This window comes from Hemitrygon akajei, chromosome 23, assembly GCF_048418815.1.
Source record: "Hemitrygon akajei chromosome 23, sHemAka1.3, whole genome shotgun sequence".
NCBI classification, from domain to species: domain Eukaryota; kingdom Metazoa; phylum Chordata; class Chondrichthyes; order Myliobatiformes; family Dasyatidae; genus Hemitrygon; species Hemitrygon akajei.
The window spans coordinates 62,737,105-62,763,343 of NC_133146.1; the positions used below are offsets into that span (position 1 = coordinate 62,737,105).

General features: G+C 41.3%; 1 protein-coding gene across 2 annotated transcripts in view; it reads left to right on the forward strand.

Moving 5' to 3' along the window:
• eno4 (enolase 4) overlaps window positions 1-26,239 on the forward strand; it is a 91,173-nt gene that overhangs the window by 59,971 nt on the left and 4,963 nt on the right. For both annotated transcript variants that reach the window (XM_073027838.1, XM_073027839.1), the window contains 3 exons: window positions 9,558-9,683; window positions 22,770-22,962; window positions 24,635-24,702. In XM_073027838.1, coding sequence (XP_072883939.1) covers window positions 9,558-9,683; window positions 22,770-22,962; window positions 24,635-24,702 — 387 coding nt within the window. The remainder of the gene's footprint in view (window positions 1-9,557; window positions 9,684-22,769; window positions 22,963-24,634; window positions 24,703-26,239) is intronic.

The following is a 26,239-nucleotide window of genomic DNA, read 5'->3' on the forward strand; positions in this document are numbered from 1 at the left end:
TGTAGGTAGGAGGGATTACTGTTTGTGTGCTATTGATTTGCTTTTTTAACTGGTTTGGCACCACATTGTAGGCCAAATGGCCTGTTCCTGTACTGTACTAACTTGGAATCTCTCTCAATGAGGGGGGACCTTATTGAAACCTTTCAAATGTTGAAAGGCCTAGATAGAGTAGTTGTGGAAAAGATGTTTCCCATGGTGGAGGAGTCTAGGACAAGAGGGCACAACCTCAGGATAGAAGGGTATCCATTTAAAACAGCGATGTGAAGAAATTTCTTCAGAGGGTGGTGGATTTGAGGAATTTATTAACACAGGCAGCTGTGGAGGCCAGGTAATTTAAGGCAAAGCTTGACTGTACATGGCATCAAAGGTTACAGGGAGGAGGCCAGGGAGTGGGGCTGAGGAAGAAAAAAAACGATCAGCCATGACTGAATGTAAAGACAAGTGAGCCTGACCTTAGTGTTTGGGAAGTACTTGGAGTCAACTGTTAAGGATGTGGTTCTGGAGTACTTGGTAACACAGGACAAGATGGGACAAAGTAACCATGGTTTCCTTCAGGAAACAAAACTCAATGGGCCAAATGGCTTAGTTCTGTTCCTATGTCTTATGATCTTATTTCCAGTTTTGTTTTAGTCGCCCTCATGATGCCGTCACCAGCTTGTTTTCAAATGTCTGATTTGTGTGTCTGTGGAATATCTTAATTATTTTCATATGAATCAATACTTCATGCATAGTTGATTCAGGAACAAGGAGTATAGAGGCCCTATGTCTAAAGTATACTGAAAATGTGTTTGCCAGGTTTTTCTTTTAGGATGACTATTAAAGATGGGACATTCTGCTGCTCTATAATGGAAGCCTCAATAAGCTCACTAATTTCTTTGTTTTGGCTTTATGGTTCTATAAATCTTTGTGCCAATTTCATGATAACTTTGTTTTTCATTTGGCTAAGGCACCACAAGCACTTCTGTTCCTCTTAAAGCTGTGTCTGATGACATTCATTATTCACTGCTGAAACTGGATTTGCATTATTTATTTCCTCTTATTATATTGTGACCACATAATTGTTTCTTTATTTCCCCTACGCTTCATGTTTCTTTTTAACAAGCACATTCAAATGTATTTTCTGATAGGGATGATATCTCCCTCTGCATTAGTATGATCATAAATTCTCCACCCAAAGGAGGAGGACTTCTCAAATAGAATTCTGTCTGTACTCTGAATGACACAGATCTATTGTGACCTAGAAAGGCTAGTTCCCAGATACCATGGTAACTCTGTAGGCATATTGCCATAACTGACAAGAAAGTCTATAGAGATTTTGTCTTCTTTTTGTGTAAAAATAACCTAGGAGAGCTTAATGTTGAAGGAACACATGTACCGTGAGAGACATAGGCAGAATGTAAAATCAAACTTCAGCGTAATTGATGATGTGTCAGTATTCAGCTAATATATTTTGCAATGAATAGAAGTGTTGGTTCTTGAAAACTCAAGGATTTTTAAAAATGTATTGACTTTTGGTTTGCAAGCAAAGCTGGTATTGATAGCATTTATTACCCATCTGTTATTATCCTTCAAAAGATGATGAAGCTTTTGATCTTTCTCAAAAAGATTTTGCATTTAGGTCTAGCAATGGTAAAAGATGCCAATTTATTTCAAAGCCAATATTTGTCCGGGCAAATGAAGGCTATTCAACCACATACTCTTGCTATGTCCTGTACATTTCCTGGCCTGTGCTTCCTCTTTAAACAGTGTTGCAGTTCCCCGAGACACCTGCAAACATCCATCCATTGCCAGCACCTGCTGGGGACTGCTTCAAATGTCTGCCTCTCTCCCTCTCTCCCTCACTCTCTGTCCTTCTCTCTCTCCAGCCAACATTACCACACATACATCACCCTTTTTACCTTTATCTTACATTTAATAAATATCTTTTGTATCCAGTTCCTATTGTGGCCTGGCTACTAGTGTTATTTCCTGAGAGCTGAGGTTGTAACACTCTTCACTTCTATTCTGTACATTGGTGAAGGATTTTCAGGTGTGATTCATTACTGAATACCTAGCCTGTCACCTTCTTTTATAATTGTTGGAGGAACTCTGCAGGCTGGGCAGCGTCTGTACAGTCGACATTTCAGGTTGAGACCCTTCGGCAGGACTGGAGTAAAAAAAAGATAAATAGATTTAAAAGGTGGGGGAGGAGAGAGAGAAGAACACAAGGTGATAGGTGAGACTGGGAGGGGGAGGGATGAAGTTAAGTGCTGAAAAGTTGATTGGTGAAAGGGATACAGGGCTGGAGAAGGGGGAGTATGATAGAAGAGGACAGAAGGCCATGGAAAAAAGAAAAGGGAGGAGAGCACCAAAGCGAGAATGGAGGAGACGGGCAGGCAAGGAGATAAAGCGAGAGGGGGAAAAAGGAATGTGGAATGGTGAAGGTGGGGGGCATTACCGGAAGTTCAAGAAATCAATCTTCATGTCATCAGGTTCGGCCATCAGGTATCATCTAGTTCAGCACAGACTAGAAGGGCCAAGATGGCCTGTTTCCATGCTGTAATTGTTATATGGTTACATATAGGTTGGAGGCTATCCCCAGACAGAATATAAGGTGTTGCTCCTCATCACGATAGTAGAGGAGGCCATGGATTAACATATCAGAATGGGAAGTGAAATTAAAATGATGGCTGCTGGGAGAACCTGCTTCTTCTGGCAGATGGAGCATAGGTGCTCGGCGAAGTGGTCTCTCAATCTATGTCAGGTCTCCTCAATGTACAGGAGGCCACACCAGGAGCACTGGACACAGTATATGACCCCAACAGACTCACAGGTGGTGTTACCTCACCTGGAAGGACTGAATGGTAGTGAGAGAAGAGGTGTGGAGGCAGGTATAGCATTTGTTCCACTTGCAAGAATTAATGCCAAGAGGGAGATGAATCAGGATGGACAAATGAGGAAGGGAGTTGCATAGGAAGTGATCCTGTGGAAAGCAGAAGGTGGGGGGGGGGGGGGGGGGGGAGGGGAGATGCACTTGGTGGTGGGATCCTGTTGGAGATGGCAGAACCTCAATGCTGTCCTCAATATCATCTCTTCTATTTCATGCATGTCCACTCTTTCTTACCCTATCCTCCCACCACCCTAGGATAGGGTTCCTCTTGTCCTCTTGAAGGGGATGGCATTTTTACAATTAACAGGATCGGAGAGTTCATGGATTTATAATAGAAACCAGTAGATAAGATGTCTCCAGAGATAGAGACAGTGAGATTGAGAAAAGGGAGGGAGGTGTCAGAAATGAAACAGTTAAATTTGAGGCAAAGGTGGAAGTTGGAGGCAAAGTTGATTAAGTCAACAAGCTCAGCATCAGAACAGGAAGCAGCACCAGTCGTCGACCAATCCCTACACAACTCCCTTGTTCATTTGTCCCTCCCCACTAATCTCCCTCCTGGCATTTATCCTTGCAAGCGGAACAAGTGTTACACCTCCTCCCTTACTACCATTCAAGGTCCAAACAGTCCCTCCAGGTGAGGCAACACTTCACCTGTGAGTCTGTTGGGTTCATATACTATGTCTGGTGCTCCCACTGTGGCCTCCTGTATGTTGGTGAGACCTGACATAGATTGGGAGACTGAGAACATAGATTGCTGAGAACCTACGCTCCATTTATCAGAAGAAGCAGGATCTCCCAGTGGCCATCCATTTTAATTCCACTTCCCGTTCCCATTCCGATATGTCAATCCATGGCCCCCTCTACTGTCGCAATGAAGCCACACTCAGGTTGGAAGAGCAACATCTTATGTTCTGTCTAGGTAGCTTCCAACTGATGGCATGAACATTGATTTCTCGAACTTCCAGAAATGGCCCCTCCCCTTCACCATTCCCCATCCCTTTTTCCCTTTCTCCCCTTATCTCCTTGCCTGCCCATCACCTCCCCCTGTTGCTCCTCCTCTATTTTCTTTCTTCCATGGGCTCCTGTCCTCTCCTATCAGACTACCCCTTCTCCAGCCCTGTATCTCTTTGACCAATCACCTTCCCAGCTTCACCCATCACCTTATGTTTCTTGCTCTCCTCCTTCACCTTTTAAATCTCCTCCTCATTATTTTTCTCCAGTCCTGCCGAAGGATCTCAGCCCGAAACATTGACTGTACTTTTTTTCCACAGACGCTGCCTACCCTGCTCAGTTCCTCCAGTATTTTGTGTCTGTTGCTTGGATTTCCAGCATCTGCAGATTTTTTCTTGTTTTTCACCTGCTATTATAGCCATGTTATATACACTCTGTGCGACTTTATTAGGTACATCCTATACCTAATAAAGTGACCACTGAGTGTATATTCATTATTTTCTGCTGCCCATCCACTTCAAGGTTTGATGTTCAAGGTTCAGAGATGCTCTTCTGCACACCACTGTTGTAATGCATCATTATTTGAGTTACTGTCGCCTTACTGTCAGCTTGAACCAGTCTCTCCATTCTCCTCTGATCTCTCTCATTAATAAAACATTTTCAGCCACAGAACTACAACTAATTGGATGGTTCTTTTTGTTTTCACACCATTCTCTGTAAACTCGGGAGACTTATGTGTGACAATCTCAGCAGATCAGTAGTTTCTGAGATATTCAAATCACCTATCTGGCACCAACAATTATTCCTTAGTCAGTCAGTTAAATGACATTTCTTCCCCATTCTGATGTTTGGTTTGAACAACAACTGAAACTCTTGACCATGTCTGCATGCTTTTATGCATCCAGTTGCTGCCACATAATTGGCTGATTGGATATCTGCATTAACGAGCAGGTGTACAGGTTACCTAATAAAGTGATCACTGAGTGTCAGTGTCTGTGTCTGGTCTAGTTCAGTATCTGATTAATGATGACCTCCTGGAATATTGATGATAAGGTACCCAGTAATAGTAATGCCACTTAATTTCAATTGTAGTAGCTGTGGTAGATCAGGAATTAGGCCTTTGAGTCTGCTCTGCTATTTGATCATGGCTGATCTATTTTTCCTCTCAACCCCATTCTCCTGCCTTTTCCCGATAACCTTTCATGCCCTTACTAATCAAAAACCTATCAACTTCCTCTTTAAATATACACAATAACTGCCTCCACAGCTGTTTGTGGCAATGGCAATTTAGCATCCTCTGGCTTAAGAAATTCCTCCTCGTGTCTAAATTCCTCCTCGTGTCTAAATTCCTCCTCTTGTCCAAATTCCTCCTCTTGTCCGTTCTAAAAGGATGTTCTTCTATTCTGAGGCTGCGCCTTCTGGTCCTAGGCACTCTCTCCAGGCCTTTTAATGTTCTGTAGGTTTCAAAGGGAACTCCCTCCTCCCTCCCCCCACCTCATTCCTCTAAACTTCAGTGTGTGCAGGGCCAGAGCCACCAAACAGTATGCATGCATTAACCCTTGCATTCCTAGGGTCATTTTTGTAAACCTCCTATACTCTTTCCAATGTCAGCACATACTTTCTTAGATATGGGACCCAAATCTGCTCACAATACTCCAAATGCATTCTAGCCAATGCTTCAGTATTATATCCTTGTTTTTATATTCTAGTCCTCTCAAAATGAATGTTATCATTGCATTTGTATTCCTTACTACAGACTCAACTTGCAAGTCAACCTTTAGGGAATCATGCAGCTCCAGTTTCTGCATTCTGCAAATGTTTCTGCCTTTTTCCTTCTACCAAAGTGCATGACCATATGCTTCCCTAAACTATATTCCTTCTGCCACTTCTTTGCCCATTTTCCTACTCTGTCCAAGTTCTTCTGCATTGATGATCTCCTTTGATGATCATTGACATTAGTTCTATCAAGGCATTTAATGTCACATTTGACCAATTTTTACCTCGTGTTAATCTCATTTAATCTTTAGATTTACCTCTTTGATCTATGGTTGAAATGAGGCTGTGATGACATTTGGAATAAGTTGTTCTTGTGAGAACCAAACTAGGCATTGGTGAATAGGTTATTAGAAACATAGAAGACCGACAGGACAATACAAGCCCTTTGGCTTACAATACTGTGCCGAACAGGTACATACTTTAGAAATTACCAGGGTTACCCACAGCCCTCTATTTTTCTAAGCTCCATGTACCTAACCAAGAGTCTCTTAAAAGACCCTATTGTATCCATCTCCACCACCGTTGCTGGCAGCCCATTCCACACACTCACCACTCACTGCGTGAAAAAAAAAACAACTTACCCCTGACACCTCCTCTGTACCTGCATCCAAACACCTTAAAACTGCCCTCTCATGTTAGCCATTTCAGCCCTGGGAAAAAGCCTCTGACTATCCACACAATCAATGCCGCTCATCATCTTATACACCTCTATCAGGTCACCTGTCATCTTCTGTCGCTCCAAGGAGAAAAGGTCAAGTTCACTTAACCTATTCTCATAAGGCATGCTCCCAAATCCAGGAAACATCCTTATAAATCTCCTCTGCACCCTTTCTATAGTTTCCACATCCTTCCTGTAGTGAGGTGACCAGAACTGAGCACAGTACTCCAAGTGGAGTCTGACCAGGGTTCTATATAGCTGTAACATTACCTCTCGGCTCTTGAATTCAATCCCACGGTTGATGAAGGCCAATACATCGTATGCCTTCTTAACCAAACAGTCAACCTGCGCAGCAGCTTTGAGTGTCCTATGGCCCTAAGATCCCTCTGATTCCCCACACTACCAAGAGTCTTACCATTAATACTATATTCTGCCATCATATTTGACCTACCAAAATGAACCACTTCACACTTATCTGGGTTGAACTCCATCTGCCACTTCTCAGCCCAGTTTACCATCCTATCAATGTCCCACTGTAACCTCTGACAGCCCTTCACACTATCCACAACACCTCAACCTTTGTGTCATCAGCAAATTTACTAACCCACCCTCCACCTCCTCATCCAGGTCATTTATCAAAATCACGAAGAGAAGGGATCCCAAAACAGATCCCTGTGGCACACCCCTGGTCACTGACCTCCATGCAGAATAAGACCCATCTACAACCACTCTTTGCCTTCTGTGGGCAAGCCAATTCTGGATCCACAAAGCAAGGTCCCCTTGAATCCCATGCCTCCTTGCCTTCTCAATGAGCCTTGCATATGGGGTACTTTATTAGATGTCTTGCTGAAATCCATATACACTACACCTATTGCTCTACCTTCATCAATGTGTTTAGTCACATCCTCAAAAAATTCAGTCAGGCTTGTCAGGTACAACCTGCCTTTGACAAAGCCATGCTGTCTATTCCTAATCATATTATGCCTCTCCAAATATTCATAAATCCTGCCTCTCAGTATCTTCTCCATCAACTTACCAACCACTGAAGTAAGACTCACTGGTCTAAAATTTCCTGTGCTATCTCTACTCCCTTTCTTGAATAAAGGAACAACATCTGGAACCCTCCAGTCCCCATTGATGATGCAAAGATCATTACCAAAGGCTCAACAATCTCCTCCCTCGCCTCCCACAGTAGCCTGGGGTATATCTTATCCGGTCCCGGTGACTTATCCAACTTGATGTTTTCCAAAAGCTCCAGCACATCCTCCTAACGTCTGTATGCTCAAGATTTTCAGTCCGCTTAAGTCATCCTGACAATCACCAAGGTCCTTTTCCTTAGTGAATACTGAAGCAAAGTAGTATTCATTAAATACCTCCGCTATCTTCTCCGATTCCATACACACTTTTTCCACTGTCACGCTTGATTGGCCCTATTCTCTCACAGTTTATCCTCTTGCTCTTCACATATTTGTAGAATGCTGTGGGGTTTTCCTTAATCCTGCTCACCAAGGCCTTCTCATGGCCCTTTCTGGCTCTCTGAATTTAATTCTTAAGCTCCTTCCTGCTAGCCTTATAATTTTATAGATCTCTATCATTGCCTAGTTTTTTTGAACCTTTTGTAAGCTTTTCTTTTCTACAGCCTTTGTACACCATCCTTTCCCTTTCTCATTGGAACATACCTATGCAGAACGCCACACAAATATCCCCTGAATGTTTGCTACATTTCTGCCGTAACATTTTCCTGAGAACATCCGCTCCCAATTTATGCTTCCAGGTTCCTGCCTGATAGCTTCATATTTCCCCTACTCCAATTAAACATCTTCCTAACCTGTCTGCGCCTATCCCCCCTCCAAAGCTATGGTAAAGGGGATAGAATTGTGATCATTATCTCGAAAATGCTCTTTTCTGCAGCCATGACACTATCTCTGATCAGCAGTGCCACACCCACCCTTTTTGCCCCCCTCCCTGTCCTTTCTGAAACATCTAAAGCCTGGCACTCTAAGAAGCCATTCCTGCCCCTGAACCATCCAAGTGTCTGTAATGGCCACAACATCATAGTTCCAAGTACAGATCCACGCTCTAAGTTCATCCGCTTTTTGACAAGTAACTACCCTTTGCTAAATGATTTAAAATTATGCTGATTGTCCTGCTGTTTGTGAACCGGATGAACCTGATCACCTTTACTTTATTGTCACCAAACAATTGATACTAGAGCATACAATCATCACAGTGATATTTGATTCTGCGCTTCACGCTCCCTGAAAGACAAATCAAAGTAAATATAATAAAAATTTAAATTATAAATCATAATTAGAAAATAGAAAAGGGAAAGTAAGGTAGTGCAAGTCAGGTCCAGATATTTGGAAGGTACGGCCCAGATCTGGGTCAGGATCCGTTCAGCAGTCTTATCACAGTTGAAAAGAAGCTGTTCCCAAATCTGGCCGTATGAATCTTCAAGCTCCTGAACCTTCTCCCGGAGGGAAGAGAGACAAAAAGTGTGTTGGCTGGGTGGGTCGTGTCCTTGATTATCCTGGCAGCACTGCTCCGACAGCATGCGGTGTGAAGTGAGTCCAAGGATGGAAGATTGGTTTGTGTGATGTGCTGGGATATGTTCACAATCTTCTGCAGCTTCTTCCAGTCTTGGCCAGGACAACTTCCATACCAGGTTGTGATGCACCCTAGGAGAATGCTTTCTACGGTGCATCTATAAAAATTAGTGAAGGTTTTAGGGGATAGGCCAAATTTCTTCAGCTTTCTCAGGAAGTAAAGGCGCTGGTGGGCCTTCTTGGCAGTGGACTCTGCTTGGTTAGACCAAGTCAGGTCATTTGTGATATTCACCCCAAGGAACTTAAAAGCTTTTGACCTGTTCCACCTGCGCACCACCGATGTAGATGGGGTCATGTGGTCCGCTACTCCTTCTGAAGTCAACAACAAATTCCTTCATCTTGCTGACGTTGAGGGATAGGTTATTGTCTTCGCACCATGCCACCAGGCTCTTAATTTCCTCTCTGTACTCAGACTCACCTTTCCACATTGTCATGTAAGTTCTTCTACATTTGAACAATTTTGCTAGAGCATGGCTTATTCTGGTGTCTGAGTCTTCATATTACAACTATTTTACCATCTGGTCCTAAGACCTTTCTTCTATCTCATTCCCTCAACTACTTCTTGATATAGTGTGAATCACATTGGCCAGGGACTTACTTCTGACAGTGGCAATTTAAGGAAGAAGATTGTTATCTCTTGTGCTCTTTTTTACTGAATTGGGAATTTAAATGGATATTTTAACTTCATATCTTACAGGAAAAACAGAAATATGAAGTTATAACTGGAGTATTAAAACATCCTGATGATATGATAGAGTTCTACACAAAGCTGATAGAGCAATATCCATCAATTATTGGTCTGATAGATCCTCTTCGGAAGGAGGTTAGTTACTATGTTTGTAAATATGAAGGATTATAAATAAAGTCGATAAATTGTGAATGTAAAATGCGAACTACTGTTTCAATAGGTTTAATGCTCTTATTTCATTCAACTTATCTAAGAAAAGCTACAAAATAGTGCCATATTAATGTAATCTAATCCATTGAACATCGATATATATTCATTTGCTCTTTCAGAGCTACTGAGGCAATGAATGAGGGTTATATGTTTAGCCAAGCAGATTTGTTAATGATTTAAAAGTGCAAAGAGAATTTGAGAAATTAAGGGATTTAGGAAGGAAATTCCAGAAAATGGAAATTAAGTCACTGAAAATTTAGCTACCAATACAGACAGACAGACATACTTTATCGATCCCGAGGGAAATTGGGTTTCGTTACAGTTGCACCAACCAAGAATAGTGTAGAAATAAAGCAATATAAAACCATAAATAATCAAATAATAATAGGTAAATTATGCCAAGTGGAAATAAGTCCAGGACCAGCCTATTGGCTCAGGGTGTCTGACACTCCGAGGGAGGGGTTGTAAGGTTTGATGGCCACAGGCAGGAATGACTTCCTATCACTCTCAGTGTTACGTCTCGGTGGAATGAGTCTCTGGCTGAATGTACTCGTGTGCCTAACCAGTACATTATGGAGTGGATAGGAGACATTGTCCAAGATGGCATGCAACTTGGACAGCATCCTCTTTTCAGACACCACCATCAGAGAGTCCAGTTCCACCCCCACAACATCACTGGCCTTATGAATGAGCTTGTTGATTCTGTTGGTGTCTGCTACCCTCAGCCTGCTGCCCCAGCACACAACAACAAACATGATAGCACTGGCCACCACAGAGTCGTAGAACATCCTCAACATCGTCCGGCAGATGTTAAAGGACCTCAGTCTCCTCAGGAAGTAGAGATGGCTCTGACCCTTCTTGTAGACAGCCTCAGTGTTCTTTGACCAGTCCAATTTATTGTCAATTCGTATCCCCAATAGTGGGTTGAAGAACAAAACGGAAGAGCCTACAAGAGATAAGGAGAGTTTGGGTATGGAAGGTACAAAAAGTGGAATAGCAAGTCTCCAGAGAGTTTTGGAAATAGGGGACTGTATTCTTAAGACATTGGAGGATTAGGGAGTGAAAGTTGACAATGAAATAACACACTGTAAGATATAGGAGCAGAATTAGGTAATTTGATTCATCAAGTCTGCTCCATAGTTTCATCACAGCTGATCCAATTTTCCTCTCAGCCCCAATCTCATGCCGTCTCCCTGTATCCCTTCATGTCCTGACCAATCACAAATCTATCAACCTCTGCCTTAAATATACATAAAGACTCAGCTTTCTCAGCTGCATGTGGCAAGGAATTCCACAGATTCACCACACTCTGGCTAAAGAAATTCCTCTTCATCTCCGTTCTAAAAGGACACCCCTCTATTCTGAGGCTGTGTCCTCTGGTCTTAGACTCTCCCACCATAGGAAATATCTCTATCATCCACTCTATCAAGGCCTTTCACCATTCAATAGGTTTCAAAGAGGTCGCCCCTCATTCTCTTGAATTTCAGCGAATATAGGCCCAGAGCCATCAAAAGCTCTTCATATGACAAGCCATTCAATCCTGATCATTTTCGTGAACTTCCTTTGAACTCTCTCCAGTTTCAACATATTCTTTCCAATCTAAGGGGCCCAAACTTCTCACAATGCTTCCAAGTGAGGCTCCACCATTGCTATATAAAGTATTAACATTTATTTCTTGCTTTTATATTCTAGTCCTCTTGAAATGAATGCTAACAGTGCATTCACCTCCCTCACCACAGATTCAACCACTTTAGGGAATCCTGCACAAGGACTCCCAAGTCCCTTTGTGCCTCAGTTTTTTCATATTTTCTCTCCATTTAGAAAATAGTCATCCTTTTCATTTCTTCTACCAAAATGCATGACCATACACTTCCCAACACTGTATTTCATCTGCCATTTCTTTGCCCGTTCTCCTAATCTGTCCAAGTCCTTCTGTAGCCCCTCTACTTCCTCAAAACTACATGCCCCTCTACCCATCTTCATATCATCTGCAAACTTTCCAAAAAAGCCATCAATTCCATCATCCAAATCATTGACATATAAGTTAAAAAGAATTAGTCCCAACACATACCTCTGTAGAACACCACTGGTCACCAGCAGCCAGCCAGAAAAGGCTCTCTTTATTCCCACACTTTGCCTCTTGCTAATCAGCCACTGTTTTATCCATGCTAGAATCTTTCTGTAATACCATGGGATCATAGCTTGTTAAGCAGCCTCATGTGTGGCACCTTGTCAAAGGCCTTCTGAAAATTCAAATGCACAACATCAATTGATTCACCATTGTCTATCCTGCTTGATATTTCTTCAAAGAATTCCAATAGATTTGTTAGGCAAGAGTTTCCCTTGAGGAAACCATGCCCACTATGGCTCATTTTATCATGTGCCTCCAAGTACCCTGAGACTTCATCCTTTATAATCGAATCCAACATCTTCCCAACAACTAAGGTCAGACTAACTGGCCTATAGTTTCCTTTTTTTCTGCCTCTCTCCCTTCTTGAAGAGTAGAGTGACATTTGCAATTTTCCTGAACCATTCCAGAATCTAGTGATTCTTGAAAGATCATTACTAAATCCTCCATGATCTCATCAGCCACTTCTTTCAGAACTCCGGGATGTACACCATCTGGTCCAGGTGACTTACCTGCCTTCAGACCTTTCAGTTTCCCAAGAACCTTCTCTCCAGTTAGAGAAAGCTTTAACTGTGATTTCAAAGCACCTCTGTGTTAATGAAATATAATCCTTTCCAATTGATAAATCTTCCAGTAAGATTTGTGAGCGACTAGTTGCTGCAAGAGTGCAGATTGTAATTGTATGATCTTAGACAGAGAGATAAATCTGAATGTTCTGTCCAGTTGGCAAAGTTGATATACATTTCCTCCTTTGCAAACAAAGGATCTGCTACCTGCAGCCCACTGAGAAATCCTGCACTTGCCACCAGTGGAGATCTGGAATACCTGCAAAGAGTACGAGTCAAAGTTGCAGTGCAGCACCTATTGAAGACATCAGATACCATGCTTCATGCTTACTGTAGAGACTGTTCTGCTTTCCCAGTTAGTCAAAATTACAGAACAGATTTGTCAAAATTGACTATTATGTCAAGATGTGCAGAATTCAAGATTCAAAGTGCATTGATTATCAAAGAATGTATAAATTATACAACCTTGAGATTTGTTTGTTTAACATGCAGTCACAAAGTTAGGAACCTGAAAGCACTCAATTTAAAAAAATTAAGACCAAGCCCTCAGTGTCCACAGAGAAAGAGAAAAAAAATCAAAACATATCCTGCAAACAATAGAAGCAATCAACGACAACACCATCAACAACAGCATTCTGAATCATATTGAGTCCTTAGATCCACGTGCCCGATGTAGACCCAAAGCTTGGGTATTCACTTCATCATAGAAATTACTGCAGACTGAAAACACGGCAACCGGGTGGGGGAGGGTAGTCTCACAGCCTTAGCGTCATGGAGAGAGGAGTATCCAGACTACCTAATCCAGCACCTTAAATAGCCGAACTTCCCTCTAGGACCCCTGCCCCACCCGCACAAAGCGTTCCAGGCCTAGATTTCGCTGTCATAGAAGCTGTTCTCGACCTCTCCAAATTGGTTCGGTGCTTAAAGCAATCCAATCTAGAAACATAGAAAACCTACAGCACAATACAGGCCCTTCGGCCCACAAAGCTGTGCCGCACATGTCCTTACCTTAGAATTTACCTAGGGTTACCCATAGCCTTCTATTTTTCGAAGCTCCATATGTCTATCCAGAAGTCTCTTAAACAACCCTTTTGTATCCACCTCACCACCATCCCCGGATGTCCATTCCACACATTCACCACTCTCTGCATGAAAAAACTTACCCCTGACATCTCCTCTGTACCTGCTTCCAAGCACCTGAAAACTGTGCCCTCTTGTGTCAGACATTTCAGCCCTGGGAATAAGCCTCTGACTATCCACATGATCAATGCCTCTCATCATCTTATATACCTCTATCAGCTCACCTCTCATCACCCAACTCTCGACACCCTGCCTTTCCAGTCTACCTGGGCCAGCGATTAGCTTGTCCAAAACAGCGTATTGTACTTGCTTTAGGACCCAGGCCTCACAGCAGAGAATCGTCTGGGCCTAGAACATGCCATCCAGTAATTCGCTTTGGACTTGGATTTCACCACCGACAAAGCTGTTCTTGACCTCTCAAAATCAGCTCAATGCTTTCAGTGATCCACCCTCGTACATGGTTGGTTGGACGGGCATTGAAACTCCTCTATCCCATCTTCCTTCCTCCAACTTGTCCACTCCAACCAGCATGGCTCCAATTCCAAATGGATCGATTTTGCAGTGCACTAGCAGGGCGCATATCTCAAGTTCACTTTGCCCTCACTTGCCTCTTCATTGTTTGCAGTGATAGTTTACCACAACTTGCTTTTTAAAAAAACATTATTAATGATGTTTTTAATTGAATTCCTTTACTTTTGAACCACCAATAAGCTGTCACACATCTTCGGGGGCGTCATCTTAAACTAGAAGAGTTCTCAATAAATGATGTAGTTTGAAGAGGTTACACAATGGTAGCATGAAAGAACCAGGCTTGATTATTTAGGTAAAAACACAAAATGCTGGCAGAACTCAGCAGGCCAGACAGCATCTATGGGAGGAGGTAGTGACGACGTTTCAGGCCCAAACCCTTCATCAGGCAACCCTCCTGATGAAGGGTTTCAGCCCGAAACGTCGTCTCTACCTCCTCCTATAGATGCTGTCTGGCCTGCTGAGTTCTGCCAGCATTTTGTGTTTTTATTTATTTCCAGCATCTGCAGATTCACTCGTGTACCTTTGATTATTTAGGGTAGAAGATAATTGTTCAGTCTTCTCAATGTTTGAATGGAAGAATTAAAAATCTTCAGTCATCAACTTAATATTTAATGCAGAGTGTTAAGGGATCCCTTATTTGAACATTGCTGGAAAGGGAATCTATAGTAGGTTTTGAAGGAGAGAGACCATTTTAAAGTAATGAAAAATATCTAAAAAAGGAGTATTGGTTTATGGAAATGGCTCAAGATAGCACTTTAAGGAACTAATTGAGTAAGGACCAATACAAAATGGCTTTTTAACCTATATAATCTTAATGATCTCAAACACATACTAGTTGTAGGAATATTCTATAAATCCATTTTGTAGTCATAAGAATTTGTGGATTTACACTAAGCTCTGGATGTATGAAGAGTGGAGTTACAAGGAACTATACCACAGCTGAGACATTAAAATCCCTTGTATTTCCTCAGACGTACATAAAATATTCCCTGACACTGTTCTGAAGACAGAAGTTCTTCATCCATTGCTAATATTTATCCTTCAACAACAACAATAAATATAAATAATCTGTTAATTTGAGACTCTGCCTACTCAAATTGGATGCTCAATGCTCAGAATACAACCACGATTACACTTCAAGAGCACTTAATTTTCTGTAATGTCTTAGGCCATGAAAGGCTCTAAATACTGTAAATTCGTATTTGGTTATAGAAAGCAGAGAATGTGAAGAAACCTCAGTATAAATAGGACAGTATTAAAGGGATGCTAAAGACCATATAGTCCAGTGTTGCCCAAATTTTTTTAGCTCAATGCCTCCCTGAAGCATTTTTGTACTTGCTAACACCTCCCTAAAGCACCTTCATACTTGCCAAAACCCATCTTAGAGACACTATACTTTCTGCCACCCCCATAGTTTAAAAATATGTCTAGCATATACTAACATGAGAACAATAATCCTGCTTTAATTTTTTATTTATTTTTAAACCTGGCTTACACAGTACCTGTACACTGTACAGCAGTTTCGATATCAATGTGATTTTTGAGCTTGATGATTCTTAGCAAGAGTTGAAATATCTGGTTCAAGTTGAGTCAGCAAACGCCTTAAAAGTGCCCATGTGTAACAGTGTCCAAGCTGTTTTTGTGAGTATCTGGTTCACTGCACTGAAGCTTCTTTCAACAAGATAGAAGGATGGAAATGCAATGAAGAGCAGTTTGGCTCATTTCCAAAGACCACAAAACTTCATATGATAGTGCAGCCACCTACCATAAAAGCCAACATTTTTGAAAAGCATTTTTGCTTCTTCGTCATTCTGAATTTCGATAATTTCTTCTTGCAAACTCTCTTCCTGTCCTTCCACCTTGCAAAGAACTGGGATCACTCAGTAGAACGGAGTGACCTAGGAATAATGGTGCATAGTTCCCTGAAGGTGGAATCTCATGTGGATAGGGTGGTGAAGAAAGCTTTTGGTATGCTGGCCTTTATAAATCAGAGCATTGAGTATAGGAATTGGGGTGTAATGTTAAAATTGTACAAGGCATTGGTGCAGCCAAATTTGGAGTATTGTGTACAGTTTTGGTCACCGAATTATAGGAAAGATGTCAACAAAATAGAGTACAGAGGAGATTTACTAGAATGTTACTAGGGTTTCAGCACCTAAGTTACAGAGAAAGGTTGAACAAGTTAGGTCTTTATTCTTTGGAGCATAGAAGGTTGAGGGGGGACTTGATAGAGGTATTTAAAATTATGAGGGGGATAGATAGAGTTGACGTGGATAGGCTTTTTCCATTGAGAGTAGGGGAGATTCAAACAAGAGGACATGAGTTGAGAGTTAAGGGGCAAATGTTTAGGGGTAACACGAGGAGGAACTTCCTTACTCAGAGAGTGGTAGCTGTGAGGAACGAGCTTCCAGTAGAAGTGGTAGAGGCAAGTTCGATTTTTGTCATTTAAAAAAAAAATTGGATAGGTATATGGACAGGAGAGGAATGGAGGGTTATGGGCTGAGTGCAGGTAGGTGGAACTAGGTGAGAGTAAGCATTCGGCACGGACTAGAAAGGCCAAGATGGCCTGTTTCCGTGCTGTAATTGTTATATGGTTATAATTATGCAGTCCAAAATTTCCAGATCATTCAAGTCCTTGAACTGATTCTGAAAATCCTTCAGTGACTGCAGGTATAAGCAGTACTCTTGCAAATCACTGTCTATGAAAGAGAATACCATACTTTCCATGCAGGGAACTGTGAGAATGTTCTTCTCCCAATGTTTTGCTTATATATTTCCAATTAAAAGTGGACACTGCACTTCTTGCCTGGATTAAATTGAAATTCTCATTCTGCCGTTTCATATTTAGAATGTTTATTTTGTTATACTGATCGGCTAGTTAGGCCACATTTCCGTGTAGAAGTTCAATCTTGATTCCCATGCTTTTGCCGACTTTGAGCAAAAATTTAACCATGGTATCAAAAAAATCAAAGAAACATTTTAAGCAGCAGCCTTTTGACAGCCAACGTACTCCAGTGTAAAGAAGCAAGTGTTCAAACTCTTCATAGTTATCTTGTCATAAGTGGCAAAATATTCTGCTATTTAATGGATGAGCTTTAATTTTGTTAATTGCAGATATTACAAGAATTCATGCTTGAAAAAAGTCACTGGCTGAGGCTTTTGGCTGCAAATGTTGACAATGAATTACACAATGGATTGCAAACATACTTGTAATCACTTTTTTCATAAGTGCCACTAAACCACCATGGTGACCTGTCATATATGGTGCTCCACCTGTTGCACAGAAATCATGCTCCTAATCAGAATACTTTTATCCTCAATATGCATTTTGAGCTCATTGGAGATAGATTTTCCGTTGATATTTGTTTTTATCATTTTACAAAAGGAATATCTTCATAAACTTTTCCATTTTTGATAAACTTTACGTATACCATTAGCAATGCCTCTTTGTCTCGCACAGTTGGCTCATCCAGTTGTATCCCAAATTTTGTTTTTTTGTAGTTCTGTGCATAGTTGTTACTCAATGTCTTCGTTCATTTCGTCGGTATGATGAGCTATAGTTATTACTTAGAGCAATTGATTTTAAGATTCTGGTATCCATTTTGAGGATAGCGGTGAGTACTTCTGATACAGCAGGCATTATTAATCTTTCACCAATTGTCTGAGATTTTCCAGATGTTGCTATCAATGAGACCACTATCAGGGTCATTTTTAGCTCTCTTGGCAAATGACTCAAGTTTGCAACGCTTTTCAAATGCTTCTTTCATCTTTTGAAACTGAGTAATACCATAAGTAGCCTTTTTATGGTATCTTTTATGGAAGTGTTCCTGCAATCTTAATGGTGCCATGGCTTCATTAGACAGTACAGTATTACAAATAAGACACATGGGTTGTCACTGATCTGATGGGAATGGAATAAAACCACACCCCAGGTATGTAACATCGTATTGATGCATTTTCTGTAGTTTCTGTTTCTCAACAAGAATAAAATTCAAGGCTTCACTGCCTTCAAACTCACAGAGATCACATTATACGTATTTATCCATCATTAACGGGGCTAATTTAAAATAATAATTTAATACTGTACAAACTGGCAATGCCTCTCCAATGTTGATGACAGCAGCAAGTTACCACCCCCCCCAAAGCTCTTGCACCCCCCCTCAAACTTCTATTTCCTCTAATGCCTCCTTAATAAACATATCAACCCCATTGGGATTCTCTGATCTAGCCCAACACAGCCACTTCATCCAGCCATGAAACAGTTACTTATACTACAGTCCTAACCTGGTGTATGCTGTTAAATAGAGGAAAAATTAATAGATAATTCCAGTAGCATTTCCATTATGAAAGCTAATTGTAGACACTCCTCTACATTTGAGAATATCACATCCACTTTTGTGCAAAAGATTTACTTTATTTTTCTCTGAACATGAAAAGCTATAACAATTTTACATTTATAACAAACCCCTGAACTTCATGTACAACTTTCAATTCAATTCAACTCACTGCCATTATAAAAACAGAAGATATCAGAAAAACAGAAATGTCAGAATAGGTTGAGTGAACTCGGCCTTTTCTCCTTGGAGCAACAGAGGATTAGAGGTGTACAAGATGATGAGAGGCATTAATCATGTGGATAGTCAGAAGCTTTTTACTCAGAGAGTGGTGAGTGTGTGGAATGGGCTGCCGGCAGCGGCGGTGGAGGCGGAAATGATAGGGTCTTTTAAGAGACTCCTGGATGGATACGTGGAGCTTAGAAAAATTAGAGGGCTATGGGTAAGCCTAGGTTGTTCTAAGCTAAGGACATGTTTGGCAAGCTTTGTGGGCTGAAGGGTCTGTATTGTGCTGTAGGTTCTCCATGTTTCTATGTTTCTACACAAGTGGTCATGCTGCACATGTGGAAACAGAAAGAGAGCCAAAGACTCAGAACTAGGAAAGAGACAAGTGAAGTTTGATGGTGTGCAGGGAAGTGCAAAGGGATAAGGGTCTCTGGATAAAACTAGGATGACCAAGGAGGTAAACTGTAAACAAGCTCATCTGGTCAATGAGTGAATAGAAACAATTAGAGATTAAGAACATAGATAAAAAATGCAAGAATTGCAAAATGCAGAGCCAATGACAGGTCAAACCGGCACATCTTCCACTCTCAGAGGAAAAGAGGGAGGACTGGAACAAACAAGCTGAGCCAATATCACAGATGGATGACAGATATTGATAGAAAAGTTAAGTTACTTTAAGTTGTATAGGTCAATATTGAGTCCAGAAGATTGCAACGTGCCCGGGTGGAAGAGGTGATGTTCCTGGAAGTTGCATTGGGCTTCATTGTAATAGTACAGGAGGCCACAAAGGGAGTAAAGTATGGTGGAGATTTAAAGTGTCAGGCAATCGAAAGTTCATAGTTTAATTTCTAAAGAAAAATGAATAAATATTTATATAAACAATGTAATTAAATACTGTCTTGGCTGGCTTCCCACCTTGTCTCATAACTTTAATCTCATTTGAATTCTTAAATAAAGAGAAAATAATGGAATCACTCAGCTAGTCAGGGAGCAATTATTCAGAGAGAACAATTAACCAATTCAAATATCTTTCCTGAGAACTGTGTCACATTTGGAAAAGAAGTAAGGATGTTTTAAGATACAGGGAGGGTGGAGATAGGGAATGACAGTGATAAACTGGAGACTAACAGCGCTGATACTGATGGCAGATGGAGGGTGATAAAGGTTTACAATCTGAAGGTGATTCATCTGAAAGGGATGTAAAAAGGGAATGGATGACTAGAGAGAGGAGGAAAATAAAAATAATGTCAGAGAAAACATGACATTAAATCAGAGTCGGAAGTTGACCACCTTATCTCAAGCCTACCTGTCATCCATTATGATTATGGCTGATCTGCCTCAGGCTTCAACTCTGAATTTTGCATAAACTTATCTACTTCTTCTTGGAATATCTCCAGTGATCTAATCTCCACAACCCATGGGCGTAGAGGATTCCTGAGATACACCAGCCTCTTTGAGAAGATTTTCCCACACATCTCAGTTTTGAATAATGGCGCCGCATCTTGTAACTATCATACAAGCTGGATGAACTCAGCAGGTCGGGCAGCATCTGTTGAAATGAGCAGTCAACGTTTCGGGCTGAGACCCTTCATCAGGACTGAAGAAGGATGGTGCAGGGGGCTTATAAAGAATGAGGGGGGAGGGTGGAAAACCAATCAGAGGAAAGATCAAGGGGTGGGGGAGGGGAAGCAGGGAGGGGATAGGCAGGAGAGGTGAAGAAGGAATCTGAGGGGAAAGCACTTTGGGTAGTAGAAGGCGGCAGAATCATGAGAGAGGTGATAGGCAGCTAGAAGAGGAGACAGTGTGAAAGTGGGATGGGGGAAGGGAGAGGGAGGGAATTACCGGAAGTTGGAGAATTCGATGTTCATACCAAGGGGCTGGAGACTACCCAGACGGTATATGAGATGTTGCCAAGGGGCTGAAGACTACCTCATATACCGTCTGAGTAGTCTCCAGCCCCTTGGTATGAACATCGAATTCTCCAACTTCCGGTAATTCCCTCCCTCTCCCTTCCCCCATCCCACTTTCACTCGGTCTCCTCTTCTAGCTGCCTATCACCTCTCGCATGATTCTGCCGCCTTCTACTACCCATAGTGCTTTCCCCTCAGATTCCTTCTTCACCTCTCCTCCTATCCCCTCCCTGCTTCCCCTCCCCCACCCCTTGATCTTTCCTCTGATTGGTTTTCCACCCGCCCCCCACCTTCTTTATGGGGCCCCTGACCCCCCCTTCTTCAGTCCTGACGAAGGGTCTCGGCCTGAAACGTTGACTGCTCATTTCAACGGATGCTGCCCGACCTGCTGAGTTCATCCAGCTTGTTTGTACGTGTTGATTTGACCACAGCATCTGCAATGTACTTTGTGTTTGTAACTATCATATTCGGTCCCTCCTGGGGAAACAGCTCGGTTATCAATTTTATTACGTCTGCTTAGAATCTCATATATTTAAATAAGATCATCCCTCATTCTTCTAAACAGCAGAGACTATAGGTTTAAACAATTTTAGTCACATATGACAGGAAACCCCTCTCATCTCAGGAATTAGGCTAGTGAATCTCTTCTGATCAGCCTCCAAGAAGGAGGCCGTTTATCACAGAATTAGCTTTAATATCACTGGCATATATATGTCGTGAAATTTGTTGTTTTGCAGTAGTGTTACATTGCAATACATAATAAAAACTATAAATTGCAATAAGAAGTATTTATATAAAAATAAACTAAATAAGTAGTGCAGAAAGAGAGGAAGACTGCTGAGGAGTGTTCATGCATTATCACACACTACAAATGTAGTCAATGCCTATCCCAGCATAAGAAGTTAGTTCTGGTGGACTGGATGGATGAGATCACTACTGAGATCCAACAGCGGGAAGGCAGTTCTGCAGTACTCCATGGAGAGCAAAGGAGATGGCAAGGCACTACAATCGTGGCCATTCATTGCAACCAATGTGGTCTCCAGTTCTGACGATCACTCCTACCACTAGAATAGGGCTTTTGAGGTCAAGAGAATGGAACTGCCCCAATGCAAGGGTTTTCCATCAGGACTGTAAGAATGATGGTGTTAAACGCTGAGTAGAAGGGATTAGTTTAATTAGGGTTCATTATCTTAATTAGTATGGCACAACATTTTGAGCTGAGGATCTGTTCCTGTACCATACTGTTCTACATTTGAAGAAATATTGTTACAGTCTAATTGTTTTTCAGAAGAAATAAGCTTGAGATAGGTTAACCTGAAACTGGGTTATGAGAACTGTACTGTACTGATTCTGTTCCTTGAGACACTAGGCTTCATTAAAGTGACTAGAAACTCGGGGTCACCTTCAGTGAATTGAATGGCAGCATTTACAAAGCAGTCACCTTCCTTAACAATGGTGTTGATGGAATTCTCAAAGCAACATTTCTGTTCTCACATTTCTACCTCACCACCTCTCTTCCCAACCAGAATAAAGTTCCCATTGTCCTCACCTTCCACCACATCCTCTATAATTTCTATCACCTTCAATGTAAGGCCACCACTAGATACATCTCTATGTTTTCTAGCTTTCCCAGAAGTTACTAGTGCCTCCCAGAATTCTTCCCCACCAATGGTCATTTCCTTCTTGCACCACTGCACCTGCAGGAGCTGCAGAATCTATCATTTTTACATCTTTGCATTCCAGCAACCTTTGATACCTTTACTTCTGAAGACAAAGTTCAACTATTTGTACCAGAATGGGCCAGTTTTGATGAAAGGTCATAAACCTGTTACATTCACTCTTTTTTTCTCTCATCATGGATCCTGTCTGATCTAATGTGCATTTACATTATTCTCTTTGATTTCATTTTACAACTGCAGTATTTTATATCTCACAGCTGAAGCCTTTACTTATTTTCTTTCCTTATTCACCCCTTGTGCTTGCATCGCTTCTAGACAGATCATCTACAATTAACAAGCCACCACCATCCTTTAGGAACCAGCAGCAATTTGCATCAGTTTTAATATACCATGTAGCACTCTGTTAAATTTTGTTAAGCCTCCTTTGAAACATTAATGCTTTACTGCATTTATACAACAAAATGAATGAAATTTTGTTATTTAATTATATGAGTTAATTTTTTAAAAAACATATATATATTTATCATCAAAACAATAACCATTTGTTTTCCTATTCAGGATGTTGAACAGTGGAATAAGCTATGTAGTCTTCTTAGTCCCCAGTGTTATATTCTGGCTGATGCAGCTTCAAGGTCAATAGACAAGCTCCTAACAGATGGCCTGGGTGCAAATCAAAGCAGTGGTTTGGTATTGAAACATGCCAATCAAACCACAATTTCAAATTTAATTCACGTTGCAAAATTATTGGAAGGTATGTTATTTATGAGCTAGAAATATACTGAAGTTATTGTCACTACTTTTTAAATAATTATCATTGAAATTGCTGCATTCCATTTCTGTTCATAAAATAATTCAGTATCCCTGTCAATTATAACAAATTCATTTAGAATCTGTAAAATTGAAAATCTTCCAAGTTGACAGTGAAATGAGATTGAAAGTACCTTTGAAGAACTGAGCTTTATGAAGTTTTTTAAAGCTGCAGAAAGGTACAGCAGAGTGGACATTTGTTTTTGAGAGTGGACTAAAATCACATAGTGATAGAGTTGAAAGCGGGATAATCATTTCAGATACATTTGAGAAAAGTTAGTTATATGGAGTGGGCTGGGTTGAATGAAGTTACAGAACTAGATGGGCAAGATCAAGGGGATGTCTAGAAACAAATGAATGCCTTGAATCCCAATAATTCAGTAAAGATTAGGAAGGATCTGGGAATAGGATATTGTAGTAAAAACATAAAATACTGGAAGAACTCAGCCAGTCAAGCAGCATCTGTAGAAAGAGAGACCAGTTAACATTTCAGAACACAGATCCTTACTCAGAACTGGAGAAGGATTGAAAGGGTACAGTTTTCAAATCATCTTGAGTAAGCAGACTTTGGGTGGTTGGTGGGTGAGTGAGATTAAAAATTTTATGCAGATTGGTCAAGAAAAGATCAGGTGACCAATAGCTTGAGTACTGAATGTTTGGGAATCATAACGTAGAAACCAGATGAAAAAGGGACATAGCCATGATGGCAAATGGAGAAACAGCAGTTTTCCTGAAGAAAAAAAATTCTCATTTGAAAACATTCAATAGTAGGCAGTAGTAGATAGATGTTGTTCTTGTTTATGTTGGGATTCAGTAAGAGAATGGAGGAGGCTGAAGAGTGATTGGAATAGGAATGGGATCGAGATTTAAGGTGACATGAAATGGAAAATTCGCACTCATCCTGAGGACTGAGCTTAGGCGCTCCACAAAACGAATATCCAAGCTGCTTTGCTGTCTCCAAAGTAGAGTAAGTTAATCATGAAAGCTAATTGCAGTAGGATAGATTGGAAATCGTGCAATTAAAATACTGCTTTGCTGGAAATGATTGTTTGTTTTAAAAGTCTAGGTGAGATAGGCCTTATGGAACATAAATAGTAACGTGCAGAGTGTAGGTTCAGAACACTTGGCCATGACATCTTTACTGGCAATGATGACAGTCTAAACTAATCCCATCTGTCTGCACGTGGTCTCTATACTTCCATCCTTAGCCTGTTCATGCCCCTATCTAAAAGCCTTTTAAATGCTTCTGTCTACATGGCAGTATGTTCCAGGCACCTATCGCTCTTTGTGTTCAAAAATTTATTTATCTTGTATCACTTCTCAACTTCTGATGCTCCGGATGAAACAAACTAAATTTATCCAATCTCTCTAATCCTGGTAAAACTCCTCTGCACTCTCTCCAAAGCTTCCACACTTTTCAGAAATGGACACAATACCCCAAAAAAGACCTAAACAAAATTTTATACAGCTGCATTTTAACTTCCCAACTTGTATTCTCAACAAGCCAGCTGGCAATCAGAATGATGTGTATGAAATTCCAGGTAATCTGCCTTGGGGGGGGGAAAAATTTAAAAATAAATGATCACTTAACTAATCAATTTTTTTTAACATTTCAGACAATGATTGCAGATTTATACCGGGTCTGACAGATGAAGATACCACTGACAACAGCCTAGCTGACATAGTAAGCTATACAGATGTCCTTACACATCTGGAGAAGGATGCTTATGTGAGAATGCTGTTCTTGAACTACAGTTCAGCATTCTACACCATAGGCTACATCTAGGCTCGGCAAGAAGCTCAGAGACCTCGGCCTTAACCCTGCCTTGTGCAGTTGGATCCTGGACTTCCTGTCAGATCACCAGCAGGTTGTAAGAGTGGGGTCCCTCCCCCCCCCCCAGCCCTCTGACTCTCAATATAGGAGCCCCTCAGGGCTGCATACTGAGTCCCCGTTTTTACTCCCTGTATACCCATGACTGTATCGCCACCCAGAGCTCTAATCTGCTAATTAAATTTGCCAACGACACTACATTGATTGACCTTATCTCAAACAATAACAGGGTGGCCTACAGGGAAGATGTCATCTCTCTGACTCAGTGGTGTCAAGAAAACAACCTCTCCCTCAATGTCACAAAAACAAAAGAGCTGGTTGTTGATCACAGGAGGAATGGAGATGGGCTTACCCCTGTTGACATCAGTGGATCTGGGGTTGAGAGGGTAAACATCTTCAAGTTTCTCTGCATCCACATCACCGAGGACTTCACGTGGTCTGTACACACCAGCTGTGTGGTGTAAAAGGCACAACAGTGCCTGTTTCACCTTAGACAGTTGAGGATGTTTTGGTATGGGCCCCGAAATCCTTAGAACTTTCTATAGGGGCATAAATGAGAGCATCCTGTCTGGCTGCATCACTGCCTGGTATGGGAACTGTACTTGCCTTAACTGCAGGACTCTGCAGAGAGTGTTGTGGACAGCCCAGCGCATCTGTAGTTGTGAACTTTCCATGATTCAGGACATTTACAAGGACAGGTGTGTAAAAAGGGCCCGCACGGTCATTGGGGACCCAAGTTATCCCAACCACAATCTATTCCAGCTGCTGCCATCTGGGAAGCGGTACCACAGCATAAAAACCAGGACCAACAGGCTCCAGGACAGCTTCTTCCACCAGGCCATCAGACTGATGAGCTCATGCTGATTTGAGTGTACTCTATATTACATTAACTGTTCTATTTATTATAAATTACTATGATTGCACATTGCACATTTAGATGGGGACATAACGTAAAGATTTTTACTCTTCATGTATGTGAAGTATGTAAGAAATAAAGTCAATTCAATTCACTATGACCTAACTTCATAGAATATAACCATATAACAATTACAGCATGGAAACAGGCCATCTCGGCCCTTCTAGTTCGTGTCGAACGCTTACTGTCACCTAGTCCCACCGACCTGCACTCAGCCCATAACCCTCCATTCCTTTCCTGTCCATATACCTATCCAATTTTACTTTAAATGACAATACCGAACCTGCCTCTACCGCTTCTACTGGAAGCTCATTCCACACAGCTACCACTCTGATTAAAGAAATTCCCCCTCGTGTTACCCCTAATTAGCAACTTTTTTACAAATAGCTCATTCAGTTAAATCTTGCAGCTCAGTTTAGTTTAGTTGTTTTAAATCTATTGAACTAATTAATTGCAGCACCATATGTTGTTATT